Source organism: Dermacentor albipictus, chromosome 1 (genome assembly GCF_038994185.2).
Source record: "Dermacentor albipictus isolate Rhodes 1998 colony chromosome 1, USDA_Dalb.pri_finalv2, whole genome shotgun sequence".
Classification (NCBI taxonomy): Eukaryota; Metazoa; Arthropoda; class Arachnida; order Ixodida; family Ixodidae; genus Dermacentor; species Dermacentor albipictus.
In genome coordinates this window covers 308,665,176-308,681,513 of record NC_091821.1, presented here as the reverse complement: position 1 = coordinate 308,681,513, position 16,338 = coordinate 308,665,176, and the positions used below count along the sequence as shown (strand labels likewise).

At 48.6% G+C, this 16,338-nt stretch overlaps 2 protein-coding genes across 8 annotated transcripts in view; one reads left to right on the top strand and one right to left on the bottom strand.

The window, feature by feature from the left end:
* Positions 1-12,890, top strand: part of LOC135907035 (uncharacterized) — a 46,711-nt gene extending 33,821 nt beyond the window's left edge. For 4 of the 6 annotated variants that reach the window (XM_065438709.2, XM_065438710.2, XM_065438707.2 and 1 more), the window contains one exon: positions 10,833-12,890. In XM_065438709.2, the coding sequence (XP_065294781.1) occupies positions 10,833-12,317 (1,485 nt within the window). In that variant the 3' untranslated portion in view covers positions 12,318-12,890. Of the gene's footprint in view, positions 1-2,715; positions 2,844-4,811; positions 4,941-10,832 lie in introns of those variants that run through there. The other 2 variants (XM_065438711.2, XM_065438708.2) reach the window with 2 other exon arrangements.
* The window catches only part of LOC135907037 (uncharacterized), a 101,940-nt gene continuing 88,194 nt past the window's right edge, over positions 2,593-16,338 (bottom strand). For both annotated transcript variants that reach the window (XR_010565869.1, XR_010565870.1), the window contains exon 4: positions 2,593-2,798. The gene's annotated coding sequence lies outside the window, so the exon portion shown is untranslated. The remainder of the gene's footprint in view (positions 2,799-16,338) is intronic.

Here is a 16,338-nt window from a genome sequence, read left to right as displayed (position 1 = left end):
TTCTTTATTCTTAAGACCTCTTGTTAACATAAGGTTACGGTCCTTCAAAACCTCCTAAATTAAGAAATAAGTTCTGAATAATAAGGTTTTGCGTTAAATGCGTTATATTACACCCCAAACGTGTGTATAACCAAAGATATACACCCCAAAGGATATAAACTTTTTTAGAGTGTACACTCTAAAAGAAATTTACACCCTTTGGTATGTATATTTGCTACAAAACGATAATCGTCATCTGTGTTATGCTATGTTCAGACTACGTTCGTAAGGCGCCGATTTTTCGTAACATGCGTAAGCGGAAGCGCAACAAGCGTATGCGTCTAGTTCACACTGCGAACGTAAAGGTACCAACGTGCGCAATTCACGCGAAAATCGTGGGTGAAAGTGTTAAAGGGTCGGCAACATTTACGACTGTTATATTACGACCGTTGCGGCACAGCCAATGACCGATAAGCCTTCGGTTTTCAACAACCGGTGACGACACTTCCGTCCTCCCGTCTGCAGACAGCTCCGGGCGCGGGAAGTGCCATTCCGCCATTCCGTGCGCACGATTGGCTGTGTTCGTGAAAATTTTTGCACTGCGCCTTGCGAGACTGTTTTCAGTTCATCTGGTTTATCCGCCGAGGAAATCGATGGCCGCAAGTGCATGCTCCGAACTTCGATGAGTGGTCTCACTAGGTTTTCAAAGAAGCGGAACTGCGGGGGCGACATGCGCATGAGGTTATGAAACATCGCAGCGTTAACTCGGAGCTTGGCGAAAAGGTTGTGAAAATCGCCATCTACGGCCCTATCGAGAAATACTTGCCGCACCCAAACCCCTCTGCGTCGCCTCCGTCGTCTTTGGGCGACTGAATACATGACTATAAGTTTGTTTTGAGCGTGAATTTCTTCGATCTCGGCCAGCGCTCGCATGTTGACAGGAATCATATTGGACCGCTGGTGACGTCGATTCTGCATCTCCAAATTTGATTGGCCTGATGTAAAAGCCGTAATTTACGCAGCAGCAAATGTGAACAAAGGTGCCGGCTTAACTGCCGTAACATTTTTTACAGCCGTTACGTTCGATACGCCGAAAGAGCTGTTACGCGCGTTACGACCGTAGTGTGAACATAGCTTTACCCGCACTTCCTTTTTTGAAAACGTTGCGCTCGTTACTTCCCTAGCTGTCGGTAATGCTATGCGATGCTGATAACGCGCATGCCGTTCGTGACTTGGAAGCACCGGGCTCGCAGCGTTAAAGAAACGGAATGCGGACAAGACAGATGACGATTATTGTGGTGTTGCAAATATACACCCCAAAGTGTGCAACTGTTTCTAGAGTGGTGGAAGAAACGCAGCTTCGTCCGCGCCCCGTTTGGTTGTTATTTACTTTTCACGCTTCGCCGGGGCTTGAGGATTCTTACGGGCGGCGGTGGTCTGCTGTGTTCCCACGCCTGGACCCTACCTCGAGCACTGCGTACTGCGAGCATCAGACGCAGACTAGAAGTTTCTCACACGGATCAGCTAACTGTAGAGAGAAAGATGCACATCGACTCACAAACTGAACTATCATTTGCTTTTATCCTAAGACACACTGACCAAATAATTTAACATTCTTTAGCCTCCTTCTATCAGCGCACAATTTCCGCATTTAGCACCTGAAAGCGAGACAGACGTTGCTGCCCATATATTGTGAGATGTTATGTGTGATATACTGCAACACGAGTCGGCAGTGCGAAGTTGCTTATACAAAGGACAAAAACAGTCACGCATAGTACTTATAGCAGTGGATCAACGCCATGAACTAGTGCTTGCACCTTTCGGAGGTCCGCTACGCGCGAACACTTCCCTTTTTAATGCGAAAGCATCAAATGTCTCATGAGACGGAAAATCCGGCACTGGCCAGTCCACACAATGGGACGGAAAGGCTACGAAACCTCGACCTTTCGTGAGACTCGAGCCCAGAACCTTCGGTGTTAATTAAGGCGAAGTTAATTAGGGCCCAGTTAATTAAAACACTCGAACCCGCGACCTTTGATGGGAGTCATACCCACAAACTTTGGTGGTAATTAGGCCAAAGTTAATTAAAGTACCATGAATTAAGGTAGTGTTAATTAATGCACTCGTAGCCACGGCCTTTGTCGGGAGCCGAACGCTCGACCTTTGCTGGGGGTCGAACCCAGGTCCTTGCCTTGTTGCAGCATGCCTAAGCAACGCGCAGTGGTCGCAATTTTTTCGCCTTCATCCACGTACGGATAGCTGAGCGCATCTCGAATTTTTTAGGATCATGAGGTTTTAGGTGCCAAAACCACGATCTGATTATGAAGCACTCCGAATTATTGTTGACTTTGTTAACTCCCAAATCGCTTGAAAGGCAAATCTTTGTCGTTAAAGACTGATGCGGCTCGCTGGGCAGGCCGCACGTTTGCACGCACAGCGCTTATATTTCTGCGATTTCATCGCCGAAATCCTTGAGACGATCAAAATAAGGTAATCGCGCTATAACAAGGACCCTTCCGGCTTCGACGAAATACTTCAATTCTACGCCACAAACAAGAAACTTCAGCATAGCACACAGAGCACCAAGTGAAAGTTCCGCCGTGAACCTTGATGTCGTATCCAACTTTGTTTATTTGAACAGTGTTGCCAGCACAAGTAATGAATCCTGGAGTTACCAATAAGTTGCCGCCTTGGTGAGTTGGTATCACGCTTTGCAGACCGCAGGTACAGTTTCCGGCAAGTGAAGCGGCAAACGGGGAGATATAGAGAGATATAAAACAAGGAAAGGCAAGGTGGAGGTGGACGTCCGGTTGGCTACCCTGCACGGAGGAGAGGAGATAAGGGAAAAAAGAAGAAAAAAGCAGGTGAACAGACAGATAATTCACTCGCACTGCAGTTGGCGTAGGGTGTAGCTTTTCCCATTTAGCGTATAATAGCTAGTTCTTGACAAATGACATAGCATTCGCTCGTAAGTACGCTCTAACCGTGTTCGTCTCTGCAAAGCTTTCGCAGCGTAACGGCGTGTGCACGCTGAAAGCCGCTTAGAAGATGCGCCGCCACCATTTCTCGCTCGTCCGTGTTGTGTGTGTGTGTTATTGCGCTAACCTAACCTAACCAACCAGCTCAATGGAGGACCACGTGCATTTCGTAACGCGTGCCTTTGCCCTATTCGTGTGTTAGTTGTAACGTCTTGTGTGTAAAGCGCGCACGTTTGACAGCGAGACAGGAACAAAAAGCCGCGAGCATGAGTGCAAATTTGCAATCACTGTGGTTTATCTCGAAGTAGCAACTATATGGCTGCACACGAGATGTGTCACCACAGACCAGACCAATCAACTTAGGTAGTTGGAACACTGGCGACCTCTGCTGTGAAAGGTTATCAAAGACTGCGCCCACCTTTTCGGATGGCCTGCTCGGGCAGTTATCCGGCGCCCCCGGAGGGCTTCTAAAAACGGCGATTCCGCTTCTCACTGGTGCGTCCGCGAAGAGTTCCGACACCGCCGCATGGTTCTCCCCGTAGCCGTGCGCAGCCGCACGCGCTGGTCGCGTGCTGTTAAAGCGGGACGCTGGCTATCTCCAGATTGGCCGCACTCGGAGCGGCCAACGGAGGCTGGCGCGCCTCGGTCAACGAGATAAGCGGAGCGCCGTGCTCGGCCCACCTGCTCTGCGCCTGCCTCGACGCGGCCTCGAAAGCCGTGGCGCGTATAGACGCGAGCGCACTGCTGCCGTCCGCGAGTGCCTGGCGTTTATTACGAGCCTCTAAAACGGTTCTGTGCAGCAGCAGGTGCGACTTTGCGGCAAGCTGTCAAAATAGCCCCCCCCCCAAAAAAAAAATATTTATAATAAAAAGCACCTCAATATACATATATATTAAACAGGCTTTCTAGCCGTTTATTTTCTCCTTCTTTCTTTTTTCTTCCGGGTAAAAATAAACGGAGGAGTTCTTGTCGTTTTGTTCGCTCGAAACGGCTTCTCCTTTTCGCTTTGTTCGTCAAATAAGATCACCTAACACAAAGAACACTACATAAATCGTGCATTACGCTGCGGGTGAAAGTGTTCCGGGAAGAGTTGCAGTTGGACCAAAGCCTGCGTACGCGCACGCGCAGACGCACGAATGCAACGCTTGCACGGGGACCGTGCCACTCACTCACGCGCTGTTCCGTCGGCTCAGCCGTTCCTCTGTCGTGCACGTGCGTGCGCGGGTTAGTTGGGGACGTCGTATGGTTGAGCATCGGTTTAGTCCCCCCGCGGTCCCTGAATGCACCCTAAGAACGGTACGCGAGCGTTTTTGCATTCTGATGGGGTCTCAATAAGCGAGCCTTCTTGTAATTCCGTTTAGGTGCATGTACGGAACCCATATAACCGATCGAAATTATCGCGTAGCTTTCCACTACGACGTCTCTGTGTTTCTTTGCGACGTTAAACGGCACTAAATAAACAGTAGACAAAAAATGATCAGTTGCGAGATAACATCAAGAAGCAAGACGCAAAAATGAAAAGCTTTACCTCACATGCTTCTACGTGTAAATAAAATTTAAAAAAATTGCTTTACTACAAAAATTACTGGTCTCGAGCCGCAACGCTCTTTGTTATCTATAATATAGCAAAAGCACTGTTGTGCGCGTCATTATATCACCTTGAGGGCAGTAAATAGCGCAGAAATTGGGCGTTTCCGTTATCTTTATGTGGCTCATGTGGCTGGACTTGTCGAGCGTCGGCCTCCAAGGTATCCGGAAGCGCCAGTGATGTATGTCTGGGAATTCGCTCGTTCTTGAGGGATTGGCGAAGCCGTCAGATTATACGGGTGGACGTGCACCCTTACGGCGGCTGCTCAGAGATAAATCTAACGGCCGACATTCGCACGACTGACTGCATTAGTACGCGACCACTGCGCCGCCCAGTTGAAACTCGTGGTTCAGTCAAACAGGCAACACAACCGCGACATGCCTTCTTGTTGCACCGTAAGCTGCACTGTTTATTTCTCCTGTCAGTATGCTATCCTCTTTTTGTGTGTGCGCTGAATATCGTTAGAGACTTCATTTTCGAGCTTCCCTGTTCAAAGCACGTGATAGCAGCAGAAATACTCTAAATTTTTACCTGACCGATATTGGCTAGATTCAATACACAAAGGCAAAATCTACAGACTGTTAAAGTTAACGCCGCTTTAGATGTCCCGCACATGTGACATTTCTTGTTATCTTACAACATTTGTCTAACAATATTAGAAGAAAAAATTAGAAAATATAAACGAAGCTGCAGCATCCAGTTTAGAAACTTGACTCGCGAATAAAAAATATAGTGCACTTTTGCAAGCTGCATCTGTTGGGGAACTTAAAATGTACAAATGTGTCCCTCAATGGACTGCAGATGACCCTCTGACATTGAGAATAGGAATCTTTGCAAAATCACGTAACTAGAGTCACAATTCCACGCAATCGAAAAATTAACACATTGAGTTTTCTTTCTCTTGAGGGTTCTATTTCCTTTCTTTTACTTCTTTTTTTTTTCAATTGGAAGGCTCTCTAAAACTTGCTTGCATAATTTCTATACTGATTTCTCTTGCGGAGCTACGACATTATAAAGCTGATGCTTGTACATTTTCTTTTTCTTTATTGTCATGTATAAGTTTTCCTCAATGCTTGTAAAGCATGTGAAGCGTCAATATTGTCACGTTTAATTGGCAGGCGACTTGTAAAAGAGACGGTTAAAGTCGGAGTCGTCGAAGGGGCACCGCAGCACCGACAAAAGACGAAGGCGCGAGCTCGTGAGCCAGACCGTCCTCGTCGTCTTCTGGGCGCAAGTGGCCCAAGCGCGTGGCAATATTACACCTGTCCCCACAACGGTATAATCAACTGCGACTAAAAAAGTTAAGGGCAGGCGAGAATGCCAACGGGATCGAAGAACGCGCGGTTTTCACTCTACGCTGTGAAATGAATGCTTATTTGGGCGAAGAGAGAGAGAGAGAGATTTAATCATACGCTGGAGATGTAACCTGGCTGCTCGCCTGACGTGCTACTCCAAGTACTCGAGCGAAAAGAGAGTAACGAATACCATAACAGCAATCACCAGAAAGGAAATTTCGTGATTAAGATCGAGAGTAGCCTTCACAGTGGCCCTCAGTAGCCTTTATCGACAATATGGCACGCCCTTCACGCAACGGAAGCAACCGACTGTCGTTATGGCGAGGCACGCATGGGTCTCGACACCCATCAGTTCGCTACAACTTCGAATGGAAACCTCGATGAAATTTTTTACAGCGCGAAACTGCAATGAGAACTCGGAACGCTTCGTCAGTATATCAAATAGATCCTCGCGTATCCGCCTCATAACGAAGACACCACAAGCCTCGCATGAATTCATTTGATTTTTTTTACCTCCACCGCGGAATAATATCTTCAATATGTCCCGTACTACTAATAAATGAGGCTTCGGCTTCTTTCCGGCTGCAGCCAAACGATTAAAAAGGCATATTTCACTCAAATTTGGGCCGAGCAGCGTGTGTCAATTCGCCAAACAGATTCGTCATGTCTGCTCCTCAAGCAACAAGCACCAGTAAATCGCTCAAATGAGCTGAACGTACAGCACAGAAAAGGGAATAAATATTGGTACATTCTTTTCCGTATGCTGCAAACAGCTGTACGTCTCAATTAGCTTTACTTCAAATTGCTGCCACTTGAAAGTAACCGCAGAAGAACGGTCCAATATTGAAAAGTAGTTAAAGAAGCAAGTGGTCCTGGTAGAACCTAAATTACATGCACTGTTATTCTTGCAGTTAATAAACAAGAACAACAACAATGTGATTAGTCCTCGTGTGACTGCCGAGCGCTACTGTGAAGAAATTCAAACATTCGATATTATACCACGAACTGCTCGTCGTGAGCAAACATGTTTTAGCGGGTTAAAGTCAAGGTAAATGTTGTAGAAGTCATAGATCGCAAGCGTTTCTTAGATGGCAGGTATGATATCCTAAATGGATTCTTATGTGCTATGTGATTGCGTTGATGCTTTTATTATTCACGTGCGCTACCGCTGCAAAGTGTAGATCCACGCCTGAAAAGCCCGCAGTGGGCTGGTCCGCGCTCCTTCAGCTGGCACTGTAGCGTTACCTTTGGGAAATATATTGTCGTCTAGGAAATAAGCACTCTGAATAAATTTTCGCGAACGAAGACGTTGTAAAAATATATTTGAGACGACCGTCATGAGTATACAAACATACGGAACGAGAGCGAACAAACCGAAACACTGCAGAAAGGGCCCGGACACTGCCCGAACTGCAGCAGACGACGGGCGCGAGTCCGTGCCCTGACGTCACGCCAGCGGCGCTCGCAGCGTCCCTGTAGGTCGTTCTCGGGGCTAATACTCGTGGAACTAGTGGCAGATACTCTCACAAGAAAAAAGAAATATAGACGAAAAAAATGATTTGGACAGCTGCTAGCATTAGGATAAAGGTTGCTAGCATGTAGAGAAAACGAACTTAACAAAAGCATTTCCTTGCCGCCTCGCACAGCATGAATCAGAGTTGTTCGCAGGAGTCAATGAACTTGACACAGCTGTTGGCAATGAAATCCGAGTGCGAAACTTCTCCAGTCGTGCCAACAACATTTGATTCCTAACTCGCCCATCTCTACAACTTGGGATTATGCAGTTACGTTACACATTTTTACTGCCTGGGATTATGCAGTTCGCCATAATATTAACAAAAAACATGTGTCATTCAATTTTCATGTTTTGGAAAGACCAATATTGTCCAAGCCCTTCGGTTCTTATGGTTCAGTGTTTTTTTTTTGTGTGTGTGTGATGCCTAAATAATATTTTGTGCTCAGTAAAAAAGTTACTTTGGAATTGGGCTCATGAGCGGCTTAATGGACTTGCTGTGAACTTCTACATATTGTAAACGAGCTGCCGTAGCCTATATGTATCTTGACCGCATGCAAAGAAATGAGCCCGAACCGCTCATTTCTGAACCCAAACCGAAGAGGAATGTTGCCACTATGTGGCAACACTCCTCTACGGTTAGGGTTCATTTTTTGTTGGATGTTTCTTGTTGGTTCGTTTCTTGTTGTAAACCAACCATTTCGGTTGATTTACATTTCTTGTTTCTTGGAATGTTGCCGCATAGTGGCAACATTCCAAGAAACAAGAAACGTAAGAAAAAAAGAAAAGACAAGTGGCGGATTGGGGGGGTGTCTTTCATAAGTACACTAAGTTTTTATTATTGTTTCATCTTGCCTGCTGCGGCGAATGCACTTATTGCAGTCGTAGGAATGTAAACGTGGCTTTCTTTCGTGTCACTGCCCTGGATAGGCGTTTGCTTACTTGACTAAAGTTATTCGGAAGGATTAATTCATTTTGCAACAACGGGAAATATTGCGTCATATAACGTGAGCATAACCGAAACTCGAAAGCATTAAGTAGTCAACCGAAATTACGCATCTAATAAATAAAATGACTTCTACTTCAATGAATTCCTTTAATCGCTGCGTCTCGCCCTGAATACATGTAAATATGTAGACACATCTATATTCCTACCAAAGTACGTGATCCTGGACAAGGACGTGAATGTATGACGAAACAAAGCTCGAGAAATCCTTAATGGGTGACAGTACGTTTTAACAGTACGTTTTGAAAAAAGTTGCACAAATAATTTGTTTTCAAAAAACTGTTCTTAACCTTGTGCTTGGGTTGGGACCTCTTTGGGTCCCACGTGTGACAAGGGTAGTTCAAGGGCGCGTTATAGGTCCCCGAGTCTACAGGGGTATGTGCCATTGAGCTTGGACCCTTTGTGCACTATCACCAGGATTGGCCCACATGATTATTTGATTTTGACAACATTTCGGACACATTTTTTTTCCAGATCCTAGCCATAGACAGCTTCGCTGTAAAATCAACACTTTTCAAAGTCACGAAGCCATTTAAAGCCAGAAGGACGAAGTTTAGGGAAATCCACGTACTAGCCATGATTCCCGAGCTGGCTGAACTGCCCTACTTGCAGATTTCGCATACATACTAGCATACAGTTCCCCCTAGTAATTGTATGAAACTTTATGTCTCGAAGTACTTGTGTCTAGATACTGGCTCGAGTGGGAACCGGCGTGCTCGAACGTTTGAGCGCATGCGCTTCTCCAAAGCGCATAAGTACATATCAGATCTTGGCTGGACGCATTCAGCTAAAGCGAACGTTGATTCAGGCGCGCTGCTATTGTAATCCAAAATGTCGCACCATTTTCGCGGCGGCCCTATCGGAAGGTGTCAGCATAATTCAGCTTCACACTAAAACTGCCGTTGCGCCTCCTGGCCGGCGCTGGTTCCCCATAAATGTTCACCAATACGATATTGCCTGCAACATCACGTAGTTTTGTGCGATCTATTTGCGAAATGCTACACTAGGTGGCCATTTTGGCCGACAGATGGCCTCCATTATAGCTTCGGCTGTTCGGTAGTAACTGAAACAGATTATCGTGCAGTCATTCGGCACACTTGTCGCGTTGTTTGCGAGACGCGAACAAGCTACGCGCCCGTACGAAGGCAACGCAATGAGATTTTCGACCTGACTGATTAGTCCTGCAGGTTGTACTTGGGCGCTCTGTTGACCCTGAGCCAAGCCGCACTCGTCCGGCTCCTTTCCCACAGCTATCGCAACCATCTGTCTAAGCAAACAAAATAAGTGGCGTGCAGTTTTGTCTCGCTGCTACTGAACAGCGATACCGAAGCAAGACGGCAGGAGGTGGATAGTCCTCAAGTGCGGGGATCTCTAATACGTATAGCTCACCGGCTTCGTGCGCTTTCGTTTCGCTATTGTCTTTCCTTTAAGAAGTGTGGAATAACATGCACGTGTGAAGCGTGGTACTGCCGAAAGAACCTTCCTGTAAGGCCGCGTATGTGTCATTTACTACGCTGAGAAATGGCTGACAGTGACCTGTTATGCTTCCTCAGAAGGGACGGGCTCCCCCAAGTAAATGACCCGACTCTCGCTCTCGACAGGCATATCCAAGCCCACAATTTGCTGCCGGGCGCTGAACCTTTCATTCCCTTGTCCAGCGGGAAGGAGAACGGACCGTGAATCCGATTGTACACCGCAGTCGCTCTAGTGTCTGACGGTCTCGACACCTACTGCCGACTATAGGGGTGAAGCAATAGGAAGTGGGGTCAGTGTACGTAAGCAACGCCATGGGTGCGTCGGAATGCGAGAACCGCGAGCACAGAAAAGGGTAGTGCAGTTAGATAACTAGCGCTAGAAGCGAGAGAGGGTCCATTCGCTCAGCTGTTTTCTTTTCTCTTTAGGCCCCCCCCCACCTCCCTCCTTTTTTTTTACATTACTTTCATAGCCGCAGTACGGATCACTCGCCGGCAGTCTTGAATGTAACCACGCAGTGGTAGAACAGTAAGGTTCCATGTCTCGTACTACGCATTAGCAGCGTCCCGGGCTCTAACCCCCTTGACAAGGTGCAGAAGAATGAGGGCCTACTAAAGCTATTCGCATTCTGTGCAAATGTAAATAGTTTGCTTGTAAGTACCGTTCACCATAGTTTCTCGACGCCTCCTGTCTACTAGTTCAGCCCCACCGGGCTACAAGGACCTCGTCCCTCAACATCAATGGAAAGCAATCATTACTTTTTCTTTCTACGTTAATTTAGGAAGAGAGATATCATGCGACTGGAAAGAAAGAAAGGTGATACAAACACAGCAGTCGAGTGCTGCTGTCTCTCGCTGATTGAAGTTTCCTCTTTGGCACCCATGTGCTGAGTGGAATTCTTTCGAAACAGGGTTCAGAATAAGCGTTCGCATTTTACTGCACGTCATGTGAGCTTAAACGTTTAGCCTGAACAAGGGTCCTCGTTTTTTTTCCCTCGCAGGCACGCGACCGGCCCCATGTGCACGTCCTGCGCGTGACACCCAGGATGCTGAGCCGCCCTGAGCGAAGGAGCAGCGGCAGTGCCACAGCCATGAAGCGCTGCCAGACCTTCTGCATGCGCGTGAGCATGCTCATAGCGCTCGTGGCCGTGCTGCTGGGTGCCATGTGTCTCATCATGCTGCGCTTCCCCGAGAAAGACGTGCACATGGCCTCCACCGACATGCGGCTCGTCGAGGCCGTCTCCAACGTATGGTGCGGCGGACAGGAGTTTGTGTCGGCGCACCCGTTCAGTGTTTACCGCGTCAATGACCTTCCGCCGGCTGTTCCGGCCAACCACATCCATCACACCATAGAGCTGTCTGCCAGTGTACCCTCGGGAAAGTTCCACTACCTACGCTACTATTTGCTGCCGGGCTCCAACGTGACAGCCGACGTGATGGCCGACGGGCCCGGGGGCACAGTGCATGCCATCCGTGGCGAAGAGGAACTGCAGAGGTGCATCCGCACGCTGCAGGAACAAGTGGAAGACGACTACGGCAGCTCCGAGGAAGACGACGACGAGGACACATCCAGGCGCCTGCCTGCCTTCTACCGCTGGGCTATCAAATCGAAGCGCGTGCATCCATCGGACACGTTGGACGCGGCTCATCTCACCTTCCGGGCCACTGCGGCGGACCTCTATTACGTTCTCCTTGTAAACGAAAACCGGTCCTCGTCCTCGCTGGTGAACTTCAACATCCGCGTCGACCTGAACCGCACCGTGTTCGGCGTGAGCCCCCAGGACGTGGTGTGCCTCGAGCAGACGCACTGTGTGTACCACGTCCATTTCGGCGCAGAGGACAGGCTCATCCTACATGTGCCACGAGAGAGGGACGCCGGCAACGCCGTATTCACCATAACTACGTCGTGCCGGCCCCGCGTGTTCTTCTACGCGCTTCTGTTCATCCTCATACCCATCCTATTCCTGGTGTTCTTGGGTGCCGTGATACGGGCCTTCAGTTATCTCGCAAATTCATCGACAGACGAAGGGAAGTACCTGCGCTTTCGACTCTTCGGCGAGGACGAGAGGACGCGACGGCGTCGTAGGAGGCTCGAGGAACTGGTAGCATCGCAAAGTCGCGAGGTCCAGGAGTGTGTGGCCGTCGGCAGTGGTGTAGCGGTGTCTGCCGATCCCGCTGCCGAGCACTTCCTCGTGTACCACGTGCCCGGCTTGGACCCGCCGCCCAGGACTCCACCGCCATGCTACGCGTCACTGCGGACTCAGCAGGAGCCTCCCGCGGTGCCCGAGGACGAATCTCTGCTGGGCGATGTTGTGCCTCCTATCGATGCCCCGACGCCCATTCAACCACCTCGCTACTCCGAAGTGCTGCGGCAAGAGAACGCAGCGGACTTGCTCATTCCCTTGGAGCCCATCCTGGCGCCGGAGAGGAGTGCTCAGGAGGCTGGACCCGGAGCAACGGCTGCTCCATCCGTCCAGCCCATGTGACCGGTTGTCTAGTCTTGTGCTCGCGTCTAGCGCCTGCGAAATGGACCCATTCGCACCAAGCCACCGAGACGGTTCGTCCCCAATAAAGAACGCACTTCTCGTTCACATCTGCGGCAGAACAGAACGCAAGCGATGTCCCCGACTCTGTCGCACTTGTGCTTGTGTCGTGCTAGCTGTTGCCAGGACCGGCAAGGAATGTTGGCGAATACCCACCTTGTGCACGTATAACTCCCGGCAGAGTGCGAAAAGACATGCCTGTGTGCGGGATCGCAATTTTCAGTCGGTGCAAACAGTACTACGAAAGCATTGTGGTTTGAGGACACCGTCGAGCGTCCGCAGTGACGCTGACGCTTGACAAGTGCTAAGTAAGCCTATATGTGCCTGTGAAGCTACGAAGGAACTTTATTAGTGCGCTGCGCTTTTTTCTTTCTTTCGCGAAAGTATGTAACAAGTGAATGTGCCATAACTCCTCGGCAGGTTGCTCTTAGCTATGTGAGAGTCTTCCAAAGTGAATAGTCAAATTACGTCTGGGCAGCACGTATTCTTGCGATAAATAATATGCTTTCCAAGCTCTGCATAAGCAGTTAGCACATCCTTTCTTTTTCTTTTTGTCGCCTTCGTTTCATGTATCACTGTCTAATTAGAGCACCGATGCGAATGCTCGAAGCCACAATGATTGAAATTGTTCGGACACGTTACACATTAGTCTTTTTACGTTGCACATATTTCCCTCTTCCTGAATATTCGGCAAACCAAGGGCATGAAATGAAAACACAGCACGAAAAAGGCGTCAGTACTCCTTCGTAGACGTATATAAAAGAAACAACGGGAACTGAGCGGAAAGTTAAGCGCATACCGGGTGGCTTTAGGAATTCAGGTGTGCTAATGCAGCACCTAGGCAAGAGTTGCTAACCGTACACGAACACGAAAGCAGCGTGCCTTCAGTATCGCATTTGTTTACGAGCTTATGGAATACGCATGGTTTGAGCTCGCGTCTCGGATTTCATACACGAATCATGACCGCGGAATTCTAACGTGCACTCGACAGCAGATGCATTTGTCCTGTGTGCTTCGTGAAACAAGTGGCGACAGCTCGGTGCTTATAATAAAGTGGGAGGCCCCCACAATAAGAACCTTCATGTGCCGTGGTTCGAACGGTAAAACGACAGGCTTCCTATAAGGAGCCGCATGCACTAACTGGATACTTGATTGATTGATTGATTGATTGATTGATTGATTGATTGATTGATTGATTGATTGATTGATTGATTGATTGATTGATCGATCGATCGATCGATCGATCCGTGGGATTTAACATACTAAAGCCTCACAGGGGCTATAAGAGACGCCGTAGTGGAGTCCTATGGATTACTTTTGACACCTGTGGGCTTTTATAGCGGGCACTTGAATGCAGGTGCACCTGCTCTTCTTTCCTTTCTTTCTTTCTTTCTTTCTTTTTATTCATTTATGCATTTCGATACCAGCGAAACCAGCACAGGCGAGTCGGGAAAGCCCAAATACATGGCGCTTGCTGCATTTGTGTTCATACTTGGGCGATGTTGCGAGAACGAGGGACGGACTCTTGGAACAGACGAAGAGGAAACGAAAACATCATACCTTTCTGGTGAACCGGCGTACTGACACGGACACGGCGAAGAAACACAAGAATACACGACACTCGCCGTGTCCGTGTCAGTGCGCTGCTTCACCAGCAAGGCATGATGATTAACCACCAACTAGCCCAACTTTCCACATTACTGAGGAAACGAAAAGATTTGTCCGCGTACAATATGTTGTTAGGATTGGGGGCTCAATCCCATTGCTCGTACCCCGTTGTCAAGATTGGAGTCGGGCATGAATTAGAAGGTAGCTGGCCCATGCCGTCGTCCAACTTATCCACGCTGAGGACGTTGTTGAAGGGAAGGACTGCTTCTCATCGAGAACGAGGAATATGTGTTTATTTACAGTATCTACATGCAATTCTAGAAGAGTTGACTGTTGGGCTAGTTGGTCGTCCATATTTGAAGTAGTAGCTTAGCGCAAATAAAACCACAGACACAAGGAAGACAGACAAGGACAAGCGCTACTCACAACTGTTTAATGAAAGGAAGGATAGTGCGTTATACATATATCCTCTTGTCACTCATGCGCCTACCAAGCAGAAGTGAAGCCGGTACATGCACATCAAAGGCGGAAGTGCTGATAGATATACGTAGTGGTAGGATAGGTAGATATAGATATAGGTAGATATATATAGGTATATATATAGGTAGAGTGGTATATAGGTAGATATAGATAGATAGTGCTGAAGATGTGTGAGTGAGCGTTCCATCACATTACTGGATGCCGAATTTAACTTCTTGCGCGACCGCCTTTGATGTGCATGTACCGGCTTCACTTCTGCTTGGTAGGCGCATGCGTGACAAGAGGATATATATATAACGCACTATCCTTCCTTTCATTAAACAGTTGTGAGTAGCGCTTGTCCTTGTCTGTCTTCCTTGTGTCTGTGGTTTTATTTGCGCTAAGCTACTACTTCAAATATCTACATGCAGTTCATCAGCCTAGCATGACTGCGAGAGAAAGTACATCAGTCTAACATCACTGCTTAAGAAAGTACCCTGAGTAGCCGCACAACAGCGGTTTATAAACACTCGTTCCTCAATCGATCCCAAGGTGACGGAAACGTTCGACCAGGCACCGTAGACAAGTTGACCAGGCACCGTAGGCGAGACGACCAGGCACCGTAGGAGCATTTATTCCCCGAGCTGACCCCCGCAGCGCGCCCGCCGGCTGCCCATTGTCTTGCTTCTTGGTCGGTGCGTGGGAAGGGGTCTCCGTAGACGTTCCCGCGGCAACTCCCCCGCTCATAGAAGATCAGGTCCGCGATGGCGGGTTCAGGCACAAAGCCTGCTTCGTCAAACTCGGCTCCAGCGACGGAGAGTTGAGGACGCGCGTATTGTTCTTCACACACAGTCGACTTAGTGACGCCGTGGCTAGAGGTTTGCGGTGGCGTTCCAGGAAAGTTGACGCCGCTGTCGCAACTGGCTGGCAAAACTTGCACTTCAGCTGGCCGTTCTTAACAATGTACAGAGAGAATATAGCGTAAATGTAGCGGTAAGAGCGCAACAGACCGGCGGGGCGACTGGTGGCGACTCTCTCCTCTAACCATGGGCCGGTTTTGCCTTAAATCCATTCGGCGAGCCGTCGTTGGCAGTAACGAGGCGGGGCGGGTGCCTACGTCGCCCGCGTCGCATTCCTTTTTTCATCACGCGAGAAGTCTTGGGGCTGCGTACCACCGGACTCTACGGCAAAGCGTCAGCAGTTCCGAGGAACTTTAAAGGTCGTCAGTGGATGTATGAAGCTCAGCACAAGGGCAACCACTTCAGAAGAACAAGAGGGGAGGGGGAGGAGCGGCAGTCGCCTCGATGATAGGCACGTATTGTGGCACAATAGCACCCCCACCGTCAGATAATGCATCAAGAAGTCGAGCTGTTCGACGCAGCTCGACGTATGCGATGTGCTGGTTGATTGACGTCTTTGATGGCATAAAGGGAATGGCCTTGCTGCTCTTTCGTCCGCTGGTCTTTCCTTTGCTTGGCTCCGAGAAAGCCCACTGCAGTGACTGAAAATCAACGTCAAACCACTTCGGCGAAAGCGATCACCCTCCCAATGCCCTCCACAACGCCAGACCAAACTGTACGAAAAGAAATGCTCTAACCGCGCTGTGTTGTCAACAGCACCATTAAGGTTATTATACTAAACACGAGACACGCACCCGATTAAGAGCTCGGGATACAGACCTCTACAAATAGTACTCTCAAACAAAATGCTTTCTGAGAACATAAACAGCTAAAAAATGGGTTGCAAAGCAATTCTCAACAGTCATTGGGGCAAACTAGAAACAGCTGAGGCGATCGAAGAAAGTTTATTTTTTGCCCTGTTTCGCTCCCAGTCACTTGGGTTGCAATGACAGCCCATTCGATCGGCAGCGGTAGGCTCTCGAGCGATCAGAAGGCTT